Below are 24,868 nucleotides of genomic sequence, written 5' to 3' on the forward strand. Positions count from 1 at the left end.
GTCCCGCACTTCCTGGGGGCATTGCGGCAAACACTCCTCAACCGTATCCCACAGGGAGTGGGTGTAGCGGCCCAAGAGGCACGCGGTATTACAAGACCGCAGTCCAGCGCTCAAAGAGGAAAAGACCTTTTTACCAAATTGGTCATACCGCTTTGATTCCCGATCGGGCGGAGCCGACGGGAACGCGGACTGTGAAGTGGAGGCCTGGATCACCAGACTCTCCGGGGAGGGATGGGTGGATAGGAAGGCAGGGTCGTCCGAGCACGGACGGTGACGCCTGGCAACGTTCCGGTCAACCGGTGCACCGGAAGCAGGCCTGGACCAGGTGCCCAAAAGGACATCCGTCAGGGCCTCATTAAACGGCAGCAGAGGCTCCTGGGGGCATGACTGCGGTTTAAACACTTCGGTCAGAATGTTCGGCTTGACCTTCGCGACAGGGAGCTCAAGGCTCAAGGCCTTGGCAGCCCTCATCAGGACCACCGAATAGGCAGCACCTGCCTCAGACGCCACAGGGGTCGGGGAGACAAACCAAGGGTTGGGCGACTCGTCCAGACCACTGGCATCACCCAGATCACCTACCCAGTCCACATCATACTGGCAGGCACGGGATAAAGGGTCCTCAGACCCCTCCCAACCCTCTCCATACTCGTCCTCATCGCCGTATTCTGGATCGACGATATAGACCTCGGGGTCAATGGGCCCCATCGGCGCCGGATCCGGCGTCGGACGACACCGGTCCGACTCCGCGTCAGGAGTCAGAGGGGGAATGGGGGTGGCGCCGCGTGGCGTCGGCGCCGGGGACCCGACGCCGGCCGGAACCGACGGCGGAGTCGCCGCACCGCGCGGAGGCGGTACCACGGGTTGGCCCAAAGGAACCGACGCCGGAGAGGCCGGTAGACCAGCCGGCGACGAACCTGAGGGGCCCAGCGGCGCCGGGGCCGGAGCCACCGGCGGCGTCGAGGCAGGAGCACCCGAACCGCTCGGGCCCCCAGACGGGACCGACGGGCCCGCAGGCGCCGTAGGCCCCGCCGGAGGAGACCTCGCCCTCATAGCTATGAGGAAGGCCTCGATCTCCTCACGCGACGCGCCTACCCCAGGGACCGACGGGTATGGGGGAGACAGCGTCGGCGACCCACGCGGGCCCGCGTGGGTGGGGCCACCCCGGCCGCATCACGCGGGCGTCGGGGGGAGTCGGGGGTACGATGACGACGCCCCGACTTCTTACGCTTACCTGACGAACCGGAGGAATGGTGGCGACTCCCGGAGCGCTCATGGCGGCTCCGCGATCGTTCCTTCGACCGCTCCCTCGACCTCCGACCGGACCGGGACCGCTCTCGACGCAGGGCCGACACACGGAGCTCGAGAAGCTTGCGGGATCGCTCCCGCCTAGCTTTACCAGTCAAGGCCCGACAGTCGACGCAGGACTCCACGTCGTGGTCCGCGCCCAGACACCGGAGGCAGAGTCGATGGTGGTCGGTGACCGACATCAGGCGGTCGCACTCGTCGCAACCCTTGAAACCGGGCATCCTACCGGCACCGTAGAAGATTAAGTAGTTAACAATAAACTTGGTCAAAAGACCGGAGTACTGCTCTTCGGATCTGCGCTAACTGGCGCGGAAAAAAGAAGAACTGACGTCAGCGCGCGGAGGCGGCGTCTATATACTCCAGCGACGTCATCACGGCGCACGACGCCGACGACGCGGAGCCGCAGGGGACGCCTGCAGACGACGCCTACCGACGCGCAGGGGTACTGCTACGCAAAAGTTTCCGGATCCAGACTGACGCCTGGGGATATTCTAAGGTAAGGAATCTAATACTAACCTGTTTCTTTCAGATACATTTTTTGACATCGAGCCCGACGGTCGTGGAAAGTCTTCTTTGATTGTAATGATCGGCAGGCTTTGCAGTTTTCTTCACTGTGCTCGGCTGACAAACAAATTGCACACCTGGTGCAAATCGGGGCGGGGGGACTTAAGAGTGGCACCGGGCAGAAATGGAATGGAGTCCGTTCCATCTACTGCGAGGTGGCCCGACGTGGCTAGGCCCAAGGGCCTTCCACAAGACTTTCAATCAAAGTTTTAGGAGCCGATACGATACGCAAAGTTGGAAATACATGATTGATAAACAATACCGTTGGGGTAGTGGATTGCGCACTGAGGGGAACCCGAGAATGGTGTTGAAGCTGATCGCAGCAATTCCCGTCCGAACCCGATGGCGCAAAAAAACTATTTAACAATGGAGTCGATGCCCATGCACACGATCAGCGAAAGGAGGAGTCACCATGCCTTGTGATTAGAAAACACGACTTCTAACAAAAACAACTTGCAAACACTAGATGGCAGAAGTATGCAAGGCATGCGGTCTACAGCTCACATGCCTATAACATATAATCACTGAAAGTAAGTAAATCTTAAACTGAACACTAACAAAATGGAAATTGATCTTTTCTACCCCAAAAATAACCGTCTCCCCATCCAGGGCTGGATCCCTGACCTCAACACCCTCAACTGTCCGCTCACCCTATCTAACTCGGTCAAATCTCTTGGTTTCATTCTTGATAAACATCTGGCACTGAAGGACCATATAAATAACACCGCCAAAGGAGCATTATTCACTCTCAGACACCTCAAGAAAATCAAACCCTTAATCCCTCAAGACGACTTCAAATGGGGCATCCAATCACTAGTCCTCTCCAAACTGGACTATGGTAACGTTATTCTCACTGGAACCCCTAAACTCCACCTGGACCCCCTTAGAGCAGTGCTCAACTTGGCTGCTAGGCTCATTACCGACTAAAAACGTTATGACCACATCTAGTCTGCCCTCAAATCACTTAATTGGCTCCCCATTGAAGGAAGATACATTTATAAGACTGCCTTTATCACCCACAAAGCCGTTCACGCTAAATCTCCGACTTACTTAACGAACAAACTCAAAAAAGCGGGCTGCTCCAGGCTGATGAGAAGCTCCACGACTCTACTACTTGCTTCCCCATTACTTAAAAAAACACAAGTCCACCCAGACAAGCTCCTTCTCAGGTAATGCTCAGAGCATATGGAATGCCCTCCCAAGGGACCTGCGCTGCAACCCCTCCTACAATGGCTTTAAAAGAGACCTTAAATGTCACCTCCTCAGCAAATAATGGAGTCTTTAATCCTTTCTGATCCTGCACTCCTTTTATCTCCTGTATAGGTAATCTCTCTGCTTACATGTTTGTCCTATCGTTTCTCCCTTTACTCTCCTGGCCTTCACTCTCCCTGGTCTCTCTTGTTACACCCTTTCCTCTCTAACTCCTGCGTTGGTTGCTGATTGTTGACACTCTCCCCTGTCCTTTGTCCATTTGTTATGGACCCCTCCTCACCTACCCTCTGCCCCCTACCACTACGATGTTTTTCTCCTGGATTGTATTTATTGTGTGACCCGAATCGCTTACTTCCATCTTATATTTGAAATGTATTCATTCCATTAACTCACTTTTCTGCCTTCTCCCGTCTTTATGGTGAGATTTGGCTTATAACTTTAGTTATTTTTGTCCAGAACTTTTGTTTCCTGTATATTCTGCCTGCTTCTGCAAAGCACTCTGATACCCCTGGATCTAGCCAGCGCTATATAAAACCTTACAAATAAGTAGCTTTTTTTTGCTAGATACATCTTCAATAAGATTCCTCTTATCAACGAGTCCCAACGCAATATACTCTGGGAGGTCTGATTGAATAGCACCAATTAGCCAAGAAAGTCAAGCAACACAACTCAGGTTAAGAACCAATCAATGCATGCTAGGCAGTAGAACATGGCAAATGTAGAAAGCTGTCTTTCCATATACTATACCAAAAAGAGGTATAGTGTGCAGAAGGTCCAGTGGACCCCGAGAAGCTTTACAGAGGCTAAAGTAGATAATACTAATGATCTCATTTGTGGTAGTGTGGGCGAGCAGTTAGGCTTACCAGAGGGCAGTGTTAAGCATTTGTTGTACAAACCGTGGCAATAAACGAGACACTCAATGAATAAATCCGAGACCAATTAAGACAAAATAATACTTGGTATTTTGTAGAAGTACAGAACTTTGTCTCAGGATAATACTTTTTGCAATAGAAATATTTTGCAATGTTAACCTATGGGAGGAAGAAAACATTTAGGAGACATATGGATAACATTGTCTTACTAGACCATTCTTTGAGTCAGTATTATGCAAGGTTCAGTTCAGCACCAGTAGTACACCAGCGGCACAGGGGTGTCCGGATGCAGGGTGCAAGTTCGACATCGGGCGAACAATACAAATCAGAGGGGACTGAGACAATTGGACAGAGGATGCTTACAGGTTAGTAGCAGGGTATTGGGGTACCAGTCTCTGGGAGTTACGTCCAATACTGGGTAGGGGCCCACGGCAGCCCCAACACTACACCATCAGCGGTACAGGGGCTGCAGGGTGCCAACACTGCAAACCAACAGCTGAAGAGATAAGTTGAGATGCCCGGGGATGCTTGTGCTCTTCACCAAGGCCCAGGACGGACAGGTGTAGGGGTGCCTTTTGGTGACGGAAATGGCTTTCCGGAGAAGGTCACGGTTAGGGGGTCCCCGTGCAAAGGATGCAGGCGACTTCAAGGAGTCTGGGACGGGTCTGGGTGGGCTCTGGCACGCAGGAGAACCTTGCTGGAAACAGTGGGCAGTTGGACTAAGGCCAGAGAGGTCTGGTGCAGAGGTAGAACCGGGGGCAAGCTTTACGGGTCTTCAGGTCACAGTCTTTACTTTAAAGATAGTTGCTTTGTGAACAGATCCGCTGTCCTCCCAAGCTTCTGGAGGTCACAGGCTACAGGATGAGTTGTCTTTTGGTCAAATATCGTCGAGGGCTGAAACCAGAACAGGAGGGTTAGGGTCAAGTTAGTGGTTCTCTGTAGTCTTCTCTGTTGGTACGGCTCTGTAGTGTCTGGCTCTTCTTGGGCTGTCATGAACTGACGTTTAGGGCTCAGGGGTGCCTAAATACTACATTTAGGGGCATTTAAAGAGAGCCCCGGTTAGTAGCCAATGGGCTACTGACCTTAAGGGTGACTACACACTCTAAATGCTCACCCCACATGGGAGGTGGGCAAATCCCTGATTGGATAAGTACCACCGTCTTCAGGATGGTGGGCGCTTTAAGTGTACTTCACCTCGCCCCCAGCACCTGATGGGTGAAGTTGGCAAAGGAGGGGGACACTACTTATTCTTTTTACGTTTTCCCTCCTGTTTTCCCACCAAAAATAGGGTGAGGTCAGGAAGGGGGCCTGCTGCCTCTAACAGGAGAGGCTGGGGTCACATTACAAAGATGACAAGGCCTTTGAAGCTCCCCGCCACGGTTGACTCTTCTTGACCAGGGGGAAGTGTGCACACATCTACCCAGGAACAGCATTGTTCTCAGCAGAGTGTACATGCACTCTACCCATGAGGTCAGAACACTGTCTGGTGGTAGCCTGGCTTAGGCCAGTCGATGACTACACTAAGGTTGGTAGGTTTCAGGGGACCCGTCTTATTGGTCCTGTGTGTGCACTTTTTAATAAATCTGACACTGGAATCAGTGCAGGTTTATTACACTGGGATGTTTGCTACCTAACATCCCATATTTCAGTGAAGCCATCATGGAGCTGTGGAACTCAATGAGGAGAGTCCAACCCATGTCCTTACTATAGCTTCCCTGATCACTTAGAATATCCAGGAATCTACAAGGATATTGCAGGGGCCTATCTGCTAAGGCAGATATGCCTTCACAGGAGATATAGTGCACCCTACCTTAGGGCTAAGGCCTGCTAGAGCGGTGTCTTACATCTCAATCAGTGTCTATGGGCAGAGGGGTCTCTTAGGGTGACACCATTTTTGTTGCAACCCTTAGGGACCCTCTTTAACCACAAGGCCCTTGGTACCAGAGGAACTACTCTCCAGGTCCTGTATGAGATCCAGTGCTAGTCTGGAACCTCAAAGCTGCCCCAAAAATATTCTAGTCGCCCAGGTTCCCACTCCTCCAGCGCAGGATAGCCCCCCCTTCCCTTGGAGTGTGCACTTATTCATTGTTTTGCAGATTTTCTGTACCTCTCGTTGAGCCCGGAGTGGCCCCGCCCGCACCTCCAACGAGGTTACCTCAGAACCGTGGAGGTCTCCCAAGCGGCGTTCCTGTATCCCCAGCTCGGCCTACAAGGGATGCAAATTAACTTCTGATGCGGAGACGCTGTATGGAATGCGCCCGCGGGATTAGTGTTACCTTTGCACCGGAGAGCTGCGTTTATTGCATGAAGACTCACAAAATGGCGGCCCCCTTTATACCGAACTACCTGCACATCGGCGATTCTACTGAGTATTGGTGATCACGCAGGTACACACTACGAACTTTGGGAGGGATTGTGCTAAACTCTAATTTCCCGACTGCTCCCTCGCATATAGACTCCATATGTGCACTGCTCTCCACATGGGGCATAAAGGCGGAAATTGCGGGGACCTGAAATACAAGATGGCGGCGCCCATGAAATAAAGCGCAAGGTGGGACATATGCAGCATGCAGGCGACCGCAACAGACTATGTGGCAACATGACCGAGGACTGGAGCAACTCACGTACTCCCTACGGCGCAACACCCCTGGCTGCGTTCGTATCTTGAAAAGCTCATTATCGCTGTGCAACCCTTCTCCCTGGCCGCATAGCATGCGGTGCTTGATGGAGTACTGACAACAGCTGTGCATATCGGTGGTCACCAGTCGACCTGCCTCATCGTCCACCGCAGCAGTCGCTACGCCCCCATGTACCACTAGCAACTATTGAGCCTCTGAGCTACCCGTGTGGATGAGGTAGCTGCATAGCTGATCAACTGGCCCAACGAGGCAGAACCGTCCCACATCCCGGTCAACACAGATACAGTGGGGACACCAGAGGATCCGACCCTTTTGCTGGACACGGATCAAACCGCGAGATACGTTGAATATTTCGGCTCGACTGTGCCACCAAGCCCACTCCAAGTTTGTGCATGCCGTGCAGCCATATTGAACAGACCTCCTGCTGACCTGCCCGTCTGGCCTTGGCTGGGAATTGTCTACCGAATCCATCCACTGCCTCTGCTTTAAGTGAACAGAAGCTGACCTTCCTTACATGGAACATACGGGGCTACACTAATCCGAAGAAGATACGTCAAATATTCACATGTCTAGATAGGTGGCACGTTGATATTGTGCTATTCCAGGAAACACATGACGCCCCACACTCACACGCAACAGTAGGTAGACACTGGGCGGAATCCATTCACTGCTCCAAGTACTCGTCTTACTCCAGGGGGGTCTCAATATTAATCAAGAAAGGGACAAATTTAAAGATTGACACGACGACACTAGACACTAACGGCCGCTATATCATATTATGAGGAACGCTGCGCGGGCAACGGCTTACTGTAGTTAATACATATGGCCCCAATGTAGATGCTCCTGAATTCTTCCACGAAATATGGCGACACTTACACGCGGACACGGACCGTTTGCTGTTATGGGGCGGTGATCTGAATCTAGCCCTAGACGACCGCCTGGATAGATCAGGTACCACGACTGAACCACATAAACAGGCACGAACGACACTGCAGGATATGATGACGGAGCTACGTCTCCAGGACATATGGAGAACAAGACATCCAGGCTTATGCGAGGCTACACACACATCAGCGGCACACGGTAGCTGGTCACGCATTGATTACTGGCTAGGCTCACAGGAACTGTTACTGTGGACGCGACATGTTGCCCACATGCCCAAAACACTGTCGGACCATAACCCCGTAAAAATATCCCTCCACGTTCCCAACTACACTCCGCCTCCATATAGCTGGAGATTCAACGCTGCAGCACTAACAGACTCACTCTACGCTGACACCATAGAAAAAGCGATTGTTGAATATTTTCAGATAAATGAACAGTCTACGGAGAATGCGTGTCTTTTATGGGAAGCTTTCAAAGCCACGATACGGGGGATTTGCATGAGTACGACAGTAGGTATATTAAGGGACATCAGAACGCACCTGCAACGCTGTGAGACTAAGCTCAGCTCGCTGGAACATGAATATGAGCAATCACAGAATCCACTCATACTCGCCGAAATTTGGCAAACACTGTCTGAACACCAATCATTTGCACTAGACGAGATTAAGTATCTCACTAAGCGCCCCATAGCTAGGGCATATGGAGAGGGAGGCCGCCCTGGCCGAGTCCTGGCTTTAAAGATCTGTGAAGGCCGCAGATCCTCCAACATCACTCAGATTCGAGATGATGACGGTACCCCACACACAGATCCGGTGGGTGTTCTGCGGGGCTTTGTTCACACTTACCATGACCTGTATAAATCGCACCCAGTAGCCACATCGGCAGAGACGCTCCAATATCTGGAAGACGTCGCTATTGCATGGTTATCCGACAATGAAAGGGCGTATTTATCCCTCCCAATCACGGTGGAAGAAGTGGAAGAAGTTATCACTTCGCTCCCTAACGGCAAAGCTCCAGGCCCAGATGGGTTTACCTGTGAATTTTACAAGACCTATAAGACCCTATTAGCACCCCGCTTGGTGGCGATGTTCGGCAAAGCACATGACGAACAAATACTCCCGCCAACATTACGGGAAGCGATCATCATAGCGCTACTTAAACCTGACAAGGATCCTGAGAATTGCAATTCATATCGCCCTCTGTCTCTGCTAAATGTGGACTCAAAGATCCTCGCTAAAGTACTTGCCACGCGGTTACAGCCGCTCCTGACGAACCTGGTCCTTCCGGACCAGTCGGGTTTTATACCCTCCAGAGCCACCACACAACACAAGGACACTCTTTGCGGTCTCTCACTATCTGGTCCCGAGCAGGAAAGCGGTCGCAGATATGTTAGACGCCGCTAAGGCATTTGACTCCCTCGAATGGTCCTACCTCATCACGATACTCCATAGAATGGGTTTCCCCTTAATATTTATCCAATGGGTGCAGCTCCTATACACGCGGCCGACAGCGAGAGTTAAAATCAACGGTTACGTATCTGAAGCATTCGACAGAACGCGGCAGGGATGCCCGCTGTCCGCCTTATTATTTGCCCTGGCTCTGGAGCCCCTGGCATGTATTGTCCGACAGAAACACTACCACTCAGCGCACCAATTCCCTAGTCGACCCCTGCACATTTCGCTATACGCGGACGACATATTATATGTACGGGATTCAGCGAGTAACCTTGATCCACTGCTGCGTGCATATATCAAATTTGGGGGGCACTCGGGCTGCAGATAAATTGGGGAAAATCGTCCGTCTTCCCTCTAACGGACACCACTCAGCCACACACGATGGGATATCCACTAGAATGGCAGACCGACCCCATCCGCTATTTAGGGATATGGTTTCATAGAGACCCAGAATTGGTCATCAGAACTAATTATGGCAGAACCATAGACACACTAACAGATAAAGTAAATAGATGGATACAGCTTCCCTTATCCCTAGCTGACCGGATAGCGATAGTTAAAATGGTACTGCTTCCCAAGTTTTTATACCTATTTAACAACATCCCTATTCAACCACCTAGGGAAGTCTTCAAACGTATAACTGCGTTGGTACTGAAACTCATATGGGCTGGGAAACGAGCTCGAATTAACCTTGCTACGCTAACACTGCCGTATTCTAAAGGGGGTTGGGGAGTCCCAGATTTCTGGCTCTATTACCTGTGTGCTCAAGCTCAATACACCACACACTGGTACCACAGAACTCCATACCCGACACACCCGGCTGTCGAAGAAGGGGACGCTGTACCAATTCCTCTAAAAGCAATAGTTAAACATAACAGACCGCCCCTGCACAGTAAAGATATAAACACCATTGATGCTACAAATGCAGCTTGGAGGCAGTTAGGACATCTGACACACAAGCTACCACTTTACGCTCCAGCCTTACCACTGCATCACCACCCCAGTTTATCTGTTACCGGCGAAGATGTAGGCATGAGACTCCTGAGCCAAGTTGGCCTACTGACACTAGGTGACCTCTATAAGGACGGGGTATTCCTCACAGATGCAGACCTAGACTACATACAAAACCCTACCCTGCTATTTAAGTTTACATTTCATAGACTACGGGGCACGATTAAACAACTTTACCCTGACTTTCCGAGCGAGCCACCATTGCTGAACACGTTACAACTCATCCTAACCTCTCCTAACACCACACACTTAGTATCCCGCCTTTATGCAACGGCGCAAGCTGAGATAGGATGTCTGACAACCAGGGCACGAGAAAGATGAAGCATGGTGCTTGAATCTCCCACAACGAAGAAGGAATGGGAGACGGTTTGCACACTAACTAAAATGCTCACGCCTAACGGTAATTTACGGATCATACATTTCAAGTACATACACCAGGTGTACTACACACCGACACAACTTCACAAATATGGACTGCGTGAAGAAGCACGGTGCAAGAGGTGTGGTGATACCCGGGCTGACTTCATTCACTTGGCATGGTATTGTGCGCAAATACAATCCTATTGGGTGGCGATAACGAGAACACTGTTTGAAATGGTTGACCTTGATATTGTATGCACAATACGTGTGTGTCTCTTGGGGTTACTGGAAGGGGTCAGAGCTGCGAAATGTAAATTCTGTATGGTGGCCCTGCTGCTGGCTAAGTGGAGGGTCTCTATGTGCTGGGACAGTAAATCAACACCATTGGTTAAGCAATGGCTAAGGGATATGTCTTATTGCCAGGATACGTTAAGAACGTTTGAGGAAGAATTACCAGCTAAATCTAAGCCTAAGGACTATTGGATGTATTTAACAGACTATTTGAACAGCCTCGCTGAGGGTTAAGGCGCTTTAGTGATAGCTACCAAACCAACTTTGAGCTACTACTTTGGTGACATGTATAAGCAGGTGCTAAATGTATCTTACGTATGTATTTTCGGATGGACGACGAATGTGGAAGTGGAATGATCCGTATTGTATTATGTTTGTTGATAAAATGTGATGCCTTTGCATTATACTATGAAATGCCAATAAAAACAATTTAAAAATAAATAAATAAAAATAAAAAGCTATCTTCCTCAATGCGGTCCAAGAAATGTTTGTCATCAATATTAGGCACATAAATATTCAGGAGAGTGATGTCTTGACCAGCGTACACTGGAGCAGAAGATAACGTCCGCTCTATATCTGCCTTACTAAATGTGTGCTGAAATGGGACCCCTAGGTGCAATTCATATGGCTACCCCGGGCATAAGAGGAGTATGTAGCTGAGAACAACTGACCCTTCATTTCTTCCCAACCATTTGGGATTCATCCCTCATTAAGTGTGTTTCTTGTAGACAGGCTATCTTCACACAGTGGCCCCGGAAGAACCCAATACCTCATAGAAAAGCCTTTCAGGCACCTAACATTCCAAGTTAAAATACTTGTACATTTAGCCAGGCAGAAATGTAATACCTTCTACGTTTACGACCTCAGTTGCCTACCCAGCCAGCTGCCCTCAAGATACATCCCAGTTGACTGGCAGGTAGAACTCAACTGCTCATATACACCTCAACCAATAACTCGCACTCCATAAATGGTAGGCGCATCGAGCAATGCAACACCCCCAAGTCCCCCCACCCCAGATAAGACGTACATAAACAATAACATATACTGCATATCCATCTTGATCAATGTTGCTAGGACCAACAGCCTAAACCTACGACCCAAAAACATGGCCGATCACTGATCGTGGAAAAGAAAGCACCCCTAACCCGGCAGCAGTATTTTTCCGTACCTAGAACAAAACAGACATATCTGCCAGCTGATATAAGATCACAGAGCTCCATCACCTTTCAGGGAATGGCATCAAGCAGCACGCAGGGAGAAAGAAGAAAGGGAGGAGAGAGAACATGAAAAAGGCTGCAAATACACATAAAGGAGAATGTCTAAAGTAGCATAATCGCTCTTATCCAGCACTGGCTACAGATCAGCCTGCTAGGAACATTATGTTAACTCCCATCACTTTCAGGGTGTACACTGGTGGCTTGGAAGGTTTACTGTGAACTTGTTCGCCATTCTCTTGCACCATCATTTTGCTGTCTAAAGTTTCTTCTTTGTCCATGGTCTTGTCAGTTGTGTTCTCATGCGAAACGTAAGCCACTTGCACTTTTTTGTTCCTTTATCTGTACATTCTGGCAACTGACCGTGTTGCTTACAGATACGCACTGTCTTTTTTTACAGGCTGGACATAATTTGTAATACGCTACATGTGAATCACTGCCACACATGTAGTAGATATAGTTTGACTCATTTTCTTTGTTTGTCCAAGTTTTCTTTGTGTGATTTACTGCTAGTGAAACATACTTCACTACTTTTCCTTCCTTACTTGTCCTCATTGACTTCTTTAACCCATGACGTGGTTTGCTCCATTACTTTGGAAGACTTTACCACCTTGTCTATTAATGTTGAGCATCCCATAATCCAAAAATGTTTTTGGATGAGTCAGCAGTTTGTATTAACCATTAGCTGGTGTCTAATAATCTCATCAGATGTGGCACCAAAATTGCATGAACATGAAAGTCTCTTCAAAACCATCGAGAATTTATCAAAACTTTCATTTTGTATTTGACATCCTGTATAGAAATGATATCTTTCAAGTGTTTTGCCGACAGCAGCCTTGAATCATTCTACAAGCCTTAACACTATGTCCTCAAATTCATCACTGTAATTTTGACTATATAGGGAGGATGTAATATTATGCATTTTCTTCTTTCAACAGGCATTCCAGCGCATCAATTGTGGTAAGGAAGATGGAAAAACGCCTCCTTGTATTTTTTCCACCCCAATGGAGGTTTCCCTTTATTCTGTAGACATTTGTTTGAACTGCCAAACAGCATGATAAGCATGAGCTATGCAAAGCAATTTGGCTTGGACAAAAAACAATTAGTGAGGATGGCTGCATATTATGTTGCAGGTCGATAAGTGTGTTTCAACAGTGCCAACAATCCTCACTGATGACTACCCGTAGCAAGAAAATATAATGAATTCTTTTTCACACGTGATTTTCATGAACCATTGTGCAAGGCAGATAAATGTAATCTATGGTGCTTATGAGAACGGTAAGACAGCACTTAAAAAGTATTATCTACTTTGCAGGAATGCATATTTCCATTAGTAAACAGTGAGATTCAAAACGTCATCCCAAACAGGAATAAGGCTTGAAATGCCACAGCTGGTTGCTCTAGCGTGGTCTATGAGAGGTAGCAAAGTTGAGCTGGACGGCCAAAGGATGGGTTGTTTCTAGAGTGGGAGGGCCACAAATGAATGCAGACTCTGGCACTTAAGAAAAGGCATGGTTAAATCCTGGGATGTGCCTACAGAAACTGGGTTTGTCACAGGAAAGAAGTATTGCCCCCACAGTGCCTGCAAGGAAATGAACATGATCCACTGTCCTTACCCAACCTCGGAGTATGAGATCGCAACAGCTGGAATTCAGATTTCATTGCCAATAAAATAACTTCAAACTTGATTGAGTTGTGAAAACAAGTGCTTATTATTAACCATTAACAGAAATCAGCATCGCCGAATGCAATTAAAAGTGACCAAGAGGGGGAGTGAAAAGGAGGAGCAGGCCAACAGTAGGAACATAATAAAAATATGATGTACACAGGTAATAATACAAGTGTATGATGGACACAACGGAGGAATAGAAATGGTCTGAAGTTCTCTGACAATTGACATGAAATGATTGTCACCAACAAAACTGTACTCACTATATTCAAGGTATAAAGTTTAACTGGACAACTGTGCATTGGCTTGGCTGGGGATGCCATAAAAAAAAGTTAACACAAGATTCAAATACCATTGGACATTAACAAATGGAGAGGTCTGGGAGACACATGGAGGCAAACAGGGCATCCATATAGCTCCTAACTGTAGTCACTGACAGACCGTGCTGCCTAAACAACAATGTAAATCACAGGACATTGAAAAGGCAGGATTTAAAAGGCTCTAGGCCTTCTTACTCACACCACTGAAAAAAACTGTTTCCAGCAACCTGTGTAGTTTTGCACTATTTGGCTGCAAACTACTTCCAAAAATATAACGTGGAAAAATTGAAAATTAATATTATACTTGCACATTTTACTAAATTGTGAAAAAAGTGAACAGTCATGCTTTCCTCATTATAGTCATCGTACCACATGGCAATTCAGTCTAATCTGTACACCCTCAGGCAATGCACAAATTAAGGGCATACAAACCCACTTTGCAAATTTGTCACCAGGTGGCCAGTCGGTCATACCTTTATCCAACAGAGATAAGGTAGTCTTCCTCACTGAGAGAATGGGCATTTCAATCAATAGAGAGCATAAGGAGTACAAGTATTGGTTTAACAAAGTATCACACCGCAGCAAACGTCCAAAATAAGGGTCAAATAAAAACAAAAAACTTGGTGACCATGTCTGACCATATGGAATTACTCCGATTACAGACCATAAACGTGCCAGATCAAAAGCTTCAACAGGTAAAGAACACTTACCTTTTCTATGAGAAGCTTCTTGCTCATTGTCACACAGCGGTTTAACCGTTCCTTGTATTTTTCCAGCATTTTCTTCTGTTCATCCACCTGCCGCCTCAAATCACAATTCATCTGAACAAAGAAGAAAACTTTTATGTGTTCACAAAGTGCTTCATAGGAGTTATTAAACCTTAGGCTTTGTTTATAAATTATATCTACAGAAAGCATCTGCATTACAAGTGGTAAAACAATGACTAGCTAGGTAGAGCTTTCACAGGAAATATCAAGATTTGTGAAACATGAATAAGTATAATTTCAAGTCACAAAGAAGTCACATTGTCATTGTACCTGCAGGAATATCACCAAGATCGGTGGAAGCGCCTCAATTAACAAGAATCTTTTCTGTGCATAGCAATAATGACCTTAAGCACCCTACTGATAGTGCAGTACTTGGTGCATAGGACCTCCACAATTGAGTCTAAATTCAGACTTCTCAGGATATAGTTTTTCCTTAACAAGATCACAGAAAAATCTAGCAAACAGACCCAACATCTCAGTTTAAGGGACCCCAAACAAACTGAGACCCAATCTTGTTGTGGGTGCTGGAGATATCAGCAGTTACTAGCAGTACTCCCTTTGGTGGTTTTGTATGCACACCCTCTCTGCATGTTACTCAAGTTCTTTTGGCATCTGGACGCTCTTAGTTCTAGGATTCTTGAGACTGAACTAAAGTGGTCTATTGATATTTTATTTGGCTGAGTTTTATATTGTTTAGAGGCAAATATGGATAGTTATGTGTTCATCTCAAATAGAACAAACCTAACTGCAAAGCAACTGGTATTCCACTGTAATTGACCAAGTTACTCCCTTTCGGCACTTGACTCTGTATGGTAATGAAGCAAAGCAGTTAAGGCATACTTTTAGGGTCAGTAGGCATTATAAGGAAGCATTATTGACCTTTAAGTATCAGGCTGTTGCTTGTTTTTTTGCAGATTCACGTGCTGCACATTCCCCGGCCAACTAGTACTGGGTGTGGAAAACTGCAATATGATTTCTTACATCTTTGTTCAACCGTCAGGCATAAAGCGAATGAATCAAAATCGAGATCATCTAGGGCGTACCCCAGGGATCCTCCCTCAGCCCGACGCTGTTCAACATTTATATGGCCCCGCTCGCACACGTAGCCCGACAGCACTACCTCAACATAATCTCCTACGCCAACAACACTTAGCTGATCCTCTCCCTCACCAAAGAACCCATCACCGCCAAAGCCAACCTCCACGAAGGAATGAAGGCCGTCGCCGACTGGATGAAAACCAGCCGTCTGAAGCTGAACTCGGACAAGACGGAGGTCCTCATCCTCGGCTCCAACCCTTCAGCCTGGGACGACTACTGGTGGTCGACGGCACTGGGGACAGCCCCAACACCCACCGACCATGCAGGCAACCTGGGAATCATCCTCGACTCAACACTCTCAATGACCAAGCAAGTAAACTACGTCTCCTCCTCCTGCTTCAATACCCACCGCATGCTCCGCAAGATCTACAGATGGATCTAGATAGATACAAGCAAGACAGTCTTCCAGGCCCTCGTCAGCAGCAGACTCGACTACGGAAACGCCCTCTACGCGGGAGCCCCGACCAAGATCATCAAATGACTACAACGCATCCAAAACGCCTCGGCACGACTGATTCTCGACGTACCACGCCAAGGCCACATCACCCTCCCACCTGAGAAACCTGCACTGGCTCCCCGTCAAGAGGAAATCCTTCAAACTCCTCACCCACGCACACAAGGCACTCCACAAGACCGGCCCAGCCTACCTCAACAGACGGCTCTCCTTCTACATCCCCAACCGCCAGCGTCCCTCGCATCCGAAGAACAACCACCCGTGGAAGATGCTACTCCCACCTCGCCGGCATGACATGGAAGACCCTCCCACTGAGCCTACGACAGACCCAAGACCTGCTGACCTTCAGGATGATACTCAAGACCTGGCTGTTCGATCTGTAGAGCCCCACCCCCAGCGCCTTGAGACCCTCACGGGTATGTAGTGCGCTTTACAAATGATTGATTGATCAGTTCCCCGCCCCCTTTTCGAATGCATCTATGTCCCAATGAAATGCATTTGATACCTTGTCACCCATAAACCCCAGGTGGAAAGGTCATACATTATTCTCTATTACACATATACTGTACAACAACCCTAACAAGTAATTAATATTTTCAGTTGGCATTCTATTTCTCTACTGTTTATTCACTTGCTGGGAATTTATTGCATAAAGAGCAGCTTCACCTCCATTAAATCAACAGTTGCGAGGGTTGAAATTATGTCTAACACTATTTGCACCACTTCTCTTCTAGATTTAATATATCAAAGCACTAGGTTTTTTAAACGTGTGAACAGTAAACCACATTACCACCTTGAAAAGGTGAGAGAAAGATGCCCCTTGGAAAAGCCATGGAATCCCATTTATGTGTAAAATTTAATTTGGATAGACCCTGAAGTTCACAATTTATTGATTGATAGCATGTATGAGTGTGAAAGTACTACCCATCCAGGCAAGACAAATTTGGAATTGGATCTACACTGATGATTTTGAGCAAGTGCCTTTGATCAGCACAGGACATGATGGCCCTAGGTATATCTAATGTGCATATGACAACTGAGCTACTGGCTGTAAATAGTGAAGAAAGTCAGCAATTAAATTGCCTGAAATGGAATGGTGAAACTGCATTGAGCAGAGACTATGGGCGTATGTATATAATACTATCTTCTTCTTCTTGTGCATCTGCAAATATGGGTCATCTATACCTAATAGCTAGGGGGCGAGGTAGAACGCCGATGTAGACGGGAGCGGACCTCCTAGGTCCTACCCCGGAATCCCCCATCCCGGCAGTATCCTAAGACCCAGCCCCTATACAAAATAGAGGAATTAGTGGATGAAGCCCCCCGGAGCAAGTAGATGCGGGGCCAACTGGCAATTTTCTGCAAAACACTGAAAAAAGTGAGGCTGACTGTGAGAGGAACTCGGGTTGCGACAGGCAAAATGGCACCCACAACAGGGATCTGACGCGAACGCCAGGCACCCGTGAATGATGGAGACGCCAGGAGGTCCGTAAATATAACTCGCTGTGCCGAGGAGTGGGAGAAGGTACCAGCGGAGGGCAGTGGTTGCCCACTATGAAGGCTATCAGGCGGTCGCACCGCAGAACAGAAACTGATGTGGTGCGCTGGAAGAGACATAAGGCACGAATCATATTGGGCATCCATACCCGGGTGACACTGCGAAGGAGGCCAGAGCAGGTAGAGATCAAGGGAGCGTGGAAAGGAGGACGAGAAGGGTAGGCGATAACCCGAATGACGGCTTGCACACAACAGTGGCGGGGGCCCAGAGATAAACTAGGCCTACTAAGGTGTGCGGAGAAGAGACGGCCGTAAGACACAACAAGGCGGGAGGCCGGTTAGTGAGAGTGGAGATCGAGTGAAGGAAGGTCTGAGGACATTGCAAGAGCGCAGCGGAAGGTGGCTAGTGTGCACCGGACCCACCGAGAAGGTAGAAGGTTGACATTAAGAGAGCGGAGGGGAATAGGCCAAGCCAGACTGGAAAGGGCAAACACGGCAGGTGTGTCAGTGAGTAGCTGGATGAAACAATCTCCTTGAATCGAAGCCCACTTGCGAGGGACAAATGCCATTTTGAAGCCTGAGGGAATTTATTGCTGCAACATGTACCCTGCAAAATTAAGAGACGGACCTAATAGTAATCAATGCAGGAGGTTGGCAGAAAACAAAATACAGCGGCACATGCTTGAAAAACAGAGCAGACGGCCATTATGGGGAAAGTGCCCAAGAGGAAAGGCCCTGGCACCACGACTGTGGGGACTGGGAGTGCCTAAACTGATGGAGGACGATACCCTGGACACGGGGAAAGATGCGTCAACAAAGAGGCCCACATTGGTAGACATTATGGAGGCCATCACAGCGTCCCGAGAGGCACTCAAAACAAAAATCGCGCCATTGGCACCAACCTCAGCCTCCTAAAAGATGATCACCGCTGCTGGAGGAGCAGGTAACCGGCACGGAAAAAGTGATTGCGGACATCCCAATGGAGGTAACATAGCTAAAGAAAACTGTCACAGAGGTGGTAGGGAAAGGAAAATGCTACTTACCAGCATGCATCTGTTCTTGGAATGTAGAGCTGCAGAATATCATACTTTTGCATAGATTGCCATCTGGTGTTGAGCTTGGATGCTTGCACCTTGTCGTTGTCTTGGAAGAAGTCTTTGTAGTCACAAGATAGGTGACTCCTCCCTTGGACGATAGTGCGCATGGGCATCGACTTCATCCATAGATTGTTTTTCGCCATGATGGGAAATGATGGAGTTTGTAGGTAACGGAAAAGATGGCCATGTGAATGTATCTAAGTAAGATAACACTGGAACAGATACAGGTCTCGGGGAGGCAGGTGGGTGGGTGGGCGTATGATATTCTGCAGCTCTACATGCCAAGAACAGATGCATACTGGTAAGTAGCATTTTCCGTTTGAGGCATATAAGCTACAGAATTCATACTTTTGCATAGACTGTACAGCAGTGTCTCCCTTAGCGGTGGTCACCTGTATATGTTGCAGTGGTTCTGAAAAGTGTCTTAAGAACAGCATGGCCTACAGAAGCCTGTTGCTTTGCCTGCACATCTACACAATAGTTTTTGGTGAAGGTGTGTGTAGTAGACCATGTAGCTGCCTTACAAATGTCTTCTTGGGGAATGTTCCCTAAGAATGCCATGGATGCCCCTGGTTTACGTGTTGAGTGTGCTCAAGGGGGCATTGTTAATATGCGTTTTGCCTTTTGGTAGCATATTTGAATGCATTTAACAATCCATCTGGCAATTCCAACTTTAGAGAAATGGTTTCCTTTATGCGGTGGAGAGAAGGCTACAAACAGTTGGTTTGTGCTTCTAAAAGGTTTAGCCCTGTCAATGTAATAAAGTAGCGCTATTTTTAAGTCTAGTGCGTAAAGAGCTCGCTCTGCTATGGAATCTGGGTTTTCAAAGAACACTGGTAACTCTACAGATTGATTAAGATGAAAAGCAGAATTTACTTTGGGAAGGAATTTTGGATTGGTTCGAAGAACCACCTTGTTACTGAGTAAGCTAGATTACATCTTTGTAGATGCAGCAAATAGCAAATGAGGTTCTCAATTGAAGCATCTAGTGGGCCAATTTTGCTGTGATTGCAGTAAATCACGAAACATTTCCATTTGGCTGCATAGCATGCTCTGGCAGTAGATCGTCTGGCTTCATACTGTCCGGTGGGAGGTTAAGGTAACCAAACTTTAGGGCTTCAGGAGCCAGATCGCTAGATTCAGTTGTGCTGGATCTGGATGCCTTATCTCTCCATGGTTCTGCGTTAGCAGTGTTGGGGGGAGATGTAAGATTTGGTGTGGAACTACTGAGAGTTCAAGGAGTGTTGTGAACCATGGTTGCTGTGCCCATGTGGGAGCAACTAGGATCATTTTGAGAGACTGTTGCTTGAGCTTGCGTACTACTAGTGGAATGAGTGGGAGTGGCGGAAAAGCGTACCAGTTCATCCATATCGTATTGCCCTTGCCAACAGGTGTGGAAACCTGGCGGTGAAGGTTGGGCATTTTGCGTTTGCGTGTGGCGAACAGATCTATGTCTGGGTGGCCAAACGTGGAAAAATGGTTGAAGAATTTGAGGATGAAGTTCCCATTCGTGCATCTGATGTGTCTGACGACTTAGCAGATACGCAATCTGATTGTGCACTACTGGAAGATGTTCTGCCAGAAGATATATATTTTGTGGAACGGCCAATCGCCATATACTTTGTGCTAGCTGAGACAGCTGCAACAAGTGTGTTCCTCCTTGTTTTTGTATGTAATACATTGCTGTCATATTGTCCATGCGGACTAGGACAGTTTTGTTGAGAAGATGTGCTTGGAACGACTTTAACGCTAGAAATATTGCTAGTAATTCTAGGTGATTGATGTGGAGCAGTTTTTGTTGGGTGGTCCACTTGCGCTGAATTGTATGGTTTTAGAGATGGGCTCCCCAGCCAGTGAGTGATGCGTCCGCTGTTAGCACTATCTCTAGAATTGGCTCTAGGAACGGCCAAACTTTGGAAAGGTTTTGTGTGTTCCACCACTGCAAAGAGCGATGTGTGTGGCTGTCCACCAACACCAGATCTGTAAGTTGTCCTTGAGCCCAATTCCACTGACGTGCTAAGCATTCTTGTAAGGGGCACATCTTAAGTCTTGCGTGAGGTACTATGAAAATGAAAGAAGCCATCATTCCTATGAGCTGCATAAACACTCGAGCTGGAAGGGAGTGTTGTGGTTGAAATTTTGTGATAAGGATTGGCATACTTGCTATCCTGGTTGGATTGGGGTATGCTAGAGCTTTGGAAGTGTCTATTGTGACCCCTAGATACTGATGTAGGTAGGAGGGCTATAGATGTAACATGGCGTGGTTGATTGTGACCTTCAAGTGGTATAGCAGTAGAATTCTTTGGTGAGTATGATGAACACACTGACTGTGTGACTTGGCTTTTGTCAGCCAGTCGTCCAGGTATGGAATCTCATGGATTTGCTGTCTTCACAAGTGTGCAGCTACCACCGTGAGACACTTTGTGAAGACCCTGGGTGCTGTGGTTACCCCGAATGGGAGAACCTTGAACTGATAGTGTTGGCCGTCCACTGTGAATCTTAGATATTTCCTGTGAGCAGGGTATATGGGAATATGGAAGTAGGCGTCCTTGAGATCTAATGTTGCAAGTAAGTCGCCTTGTTAAAGTAGTGGAAGGACTAGTTGAAGAGTGATCATATGAAAGTGATCTGACTGTATGTAGGAGTTGAGAGGTCTGAGGTCCAGTATTGGTCTGAGAGTACCGTCCTTTTTAGGGATTAGAAAATATAGGAAGCAAACTCCCATACCTTGATGCTCTATGGGAACTGGTTCTATTGCATGCTTTTGAAGCAGTGAGAGAACTTCCTGCTTGAGGAGCGTTAGATGTTCCGTGGACATTGGACGCTGTTTGGGTGGTATGTTGGGGGGGAGTTGCAGTAAGTTCCAGGCAGTAACCATACTGGATAATTTGTGTTACGTAGTGATGGAATTTCAGATAGGTAGGATCTGTGGGAGTCTCCCTTCGACCGGAGTGGAATGGTCTGGAGGGGGTGAAGGAAAGTCATTGCTTGTTAGTGGGGGAGGTACGAGTATTATTACCTCGGCCTCTCCCTTTGTTGTTATTTCCCCTGTACCCACTTCTGAAATATCCCTTGTTGGGGGATGTTTGTGTGGGAGTTTTGTAGGAGGAGGAAGCAGTATCTGTGCTGATGTTTTTGGATGCACCCCTATAAAAGGAGCGACGAAAGGAGCCTCGTGTAGACGGAGACTGTAATGCACCCATAGATTTTGCAGTCTGAGTGTCTTTTTTCACTTTCTCGAATGTTATGTCTACAGCTGGGCCAAAAAGTTGTTCCTGATTGAACGGCTGAATAAGGATTGTAGTTTGCATTTCTTGTTTGAAGCCAGAAATGCGTAACCATGCATGTCTTCGCACTAACACACTAGTGTTGATAGATCTAGATGCAGTGTCTGCTGCATCGAGGGCACATTTAATGGATGCGTTTTTTATTAACTTGCCCTCCTGAATCAAATCATTAGCTTTGGCCTTGTATTGGTCAGGCAAATGCTGCATTAGGTATCAGTCATCGTAGTGAGCTCTATCGTATCTGGCAAGTAATGCTTGTGCATTAGCTATCCTTCAGTGATTAGCTGCTTGGGAGACAACTCATTTGCTGGAAGAGCCTAGCAATTTGATTCTTTGTCTGGAGGTGGGGCATAACCGGAGGTTTGGGAGTTGGCCCGCTTCCTAGCATTGGTCACTACCAGGGAATCTAAGGGGAGTTGACCTTTAATGTAGGTGGGATTATTAGGGGCAGGTTTATATTTTTTATCAATCCGAGGATTGAGAATCCTGGTCCTGACGGGGTCTTTGAAGATGTCTGGAGCATGTTTAATGACACCTTTAAGAATAAGTAAAATTTATACTGTTCTTTGTGACTGTGCAAAATTGTCTACCAGGAAGTCCTCCTCTGTGGGGTATGAATGCATTTGCAGCCCCATCAATGAGGCAGCCCCATCAATGAGCTGACTAAAGCCAATGTTGTCATCTGGTGGAGATGTTCTGGTTGGGTATGTCTCTGAATCAGGAAGGTCTGGAGGATCGACAGGATGACTGTGGTATGTCAGTGTCATCATCAGGATAATTCAAGGGGTCATTATTTCCACCCCCACCCCCTAGGTCATCATCTTGTGGTAGTGGAGACTATGGAGGAAGTATAGGAGACTTTGGAGGAGAGAAAGGCTCAGCAGGAAGAACAGGAGAAGAGGGTCTACATTTTGAAGTTGCACAGTCTATTTTAGGTCTCGCCTAGCGAACGCAGCGCTTTCGTTCGCGAAGTGAGACAAACCATGTGCGCGCCTGTACAGGCGATGTGCACGCACATGGCGTCTCCTCTCTGGCGTCTCCTTTATAGTGATAGGAGCTTTCACCCACTCCCACCGAGCGCTTGATCTATTAGCTCTTGCAAGCATTCACCGCCCGGAACAAGATTTAATTGGCCCTTTGATCTGTAGGGCATTTATTAGCTCTTGTTTATTTATTTTACAGCGAGGTCGCTTTCAAGCGGCCACGTGCCTTTGTGTGCAGTTGTTTGAAGGAATAACGAAAATAAGGAAGGAAGTTGTTGTTGTGAGAAAGTGCCAACTTTATATCTGCTGATGTGCTTTGACTGAGTGTGCCCTGGGCTCCGGCCAACCAGGTGCCCATGGCCTGTGTTCATTCCCTAAAACTGTGTTGAAACTAAAACCCCATTGGCATCTCTGGCCACCTATCAGCCTCTAGTAAATGGTAGCCTAGGTACCCAGGGCATGGTGACCAGAGAAGGCCCCTAAGGGCTGCAGCACTTATTGTGCCACCCTCAGGGGCCCTGTACCCAGACACCCACTCACTGCCTTCGCAGGCTGAGTGTCTCAGTACAGAACTAAACCGAGAGTCGACATGGCACACATCCCTGTGTGCCATCCCCACAAACCCACTGCCCTGGCATACATCAGTTACCCCTCTAGCTGGGTGCTCTATGCCAGTGGTGTGGGCACAGGTGCATGAGCCCTGTGCCCCTACAGTACCCAGGGCCATTCCTGTGCACTGTAAATGTAGTGCTGCCATTAAGAGTATATGGTGCTGGGAGGTCGTCATTACGAACTCCACAGCACATTGATGGCTTCACTGAAGACTGAGAAGTTTGGTATCAAACTTCTCAGCACATTAAACCCGCACGGATGCCAGAGTGAGACTTAAAGTAAAATGGACCAGAGGGCATCTTAGAGATGCCCCCTAAAACCTAACCTACAATCCACGTCTGGACTGAGAGGCTGTCTAGGCTGCCACACAGCAGACATGTTGCTGGACCCCTGGGTGGAGAGCCACCCGCTCTCCTGGTCCTGCAACAATGCACATCCTGGGCAAGGTGCTAGGTCTCCTCCCCCAGGATGGGCAGGGGGAAGCTTAAAAGGCCTGCCGCCTCTGTGAGCTTCTCCAGACCATTTGCTGGCCCCCACCAGTTCTGACCCCCACTCTGGCAGGAAGACTGGCGGGAAACCCTACGTCAGGAAGGGGAGTGTGCCAGCCTGTGCCAACCCCACCCCTCAGGTGGGAGAGGCGAGGTGAAGCACCACCCCGGGCTCCGGCCATCTTGAAGATGGGGAGCCCTGCCCAATCACAGCTAGGTTCCTGCCCACCTCCCACAGGAGAGGAGCAGACTAGGGGGTGTCCCTGCCCTTGCCCTACCTGTAACGCCCATAAATTCAGTATTTAGGGGCTCTCCTGAACCTTCCTTCCTTAGATCCTGATACAACAAGAAGAAAGAAGATCAAGAAGACGAAGACCCGCCGTGCAGCTGCTAACAGGACGACACCAACTGATTTGGCCCCAGCCCTACCGGCCTGTCGACCCTGGAACCTGCTCCTACTAAATCCCGGCGACTCCTGTGGACAGGAACCTTGGACAACCAGGAGGACCTGCCTGCCTAGAACCTCTAACAGACTGGGATTCCCATGAGCAGAGGTTCTGCTCCAACAGCAACACCCCTGGTGCCAGCCAGGAACCGCGAATCCAGCCCACTCTGCACCCGCAAAGCCCGGCCTGTGCCCGAGTGATACAAGACCACGAGGACGTCCCCCCGGCGACTGGGACCCGAAGTCCAGTGCCCAAAGACCCTCCTCGATGACCTAGACGACTCCTGCAGCCTCAGAACCCGGGCCCCCACCAACCGCAACCAGCCGAGGGTAAGATTTTTCGA

The 24,868-nt window shown here is 48.2% G+C and overlaps 1 protein-coding gene across 2 annotated transcripts in view; it reads right to left on the bottom strand.

The window, feature by feature from the left end:
- TLK2 (tousled like kinase 2) overlaps window positions 1-24,868 on the bottom strand; it is a 1,564,653-nt gene that overhangs the window by 824,694 nt on the left and 715,091 nt on the right. For both annotated transcript variants that reach the window (XM_078645098.1, XM_078645097.1), the window contains one exon: window positions 14,507-14,617. In XM_078645098.1, the coding sequence (XP_078501224.1) occupies window positions 14,507-14,617 (111 nt within the window). The remainder of the gene's footprint in view (window positions 1-14,506; window positions 14,618-24,868) is intronic.

This window comes from Lissotriton helveticus, chromosome 5_1, assembly GCF_964261635.1.
Source record: "Lissotriton helveticus chromosome 5_1, aLisHel1.1, whole genome shotgun sequence".
Lineage (NCBI taxonomy): Eukaryota > Metazoa > Chordata > Amphibia > Caudata > Salamandridae > Lissotriton > Lissotriton helveticus.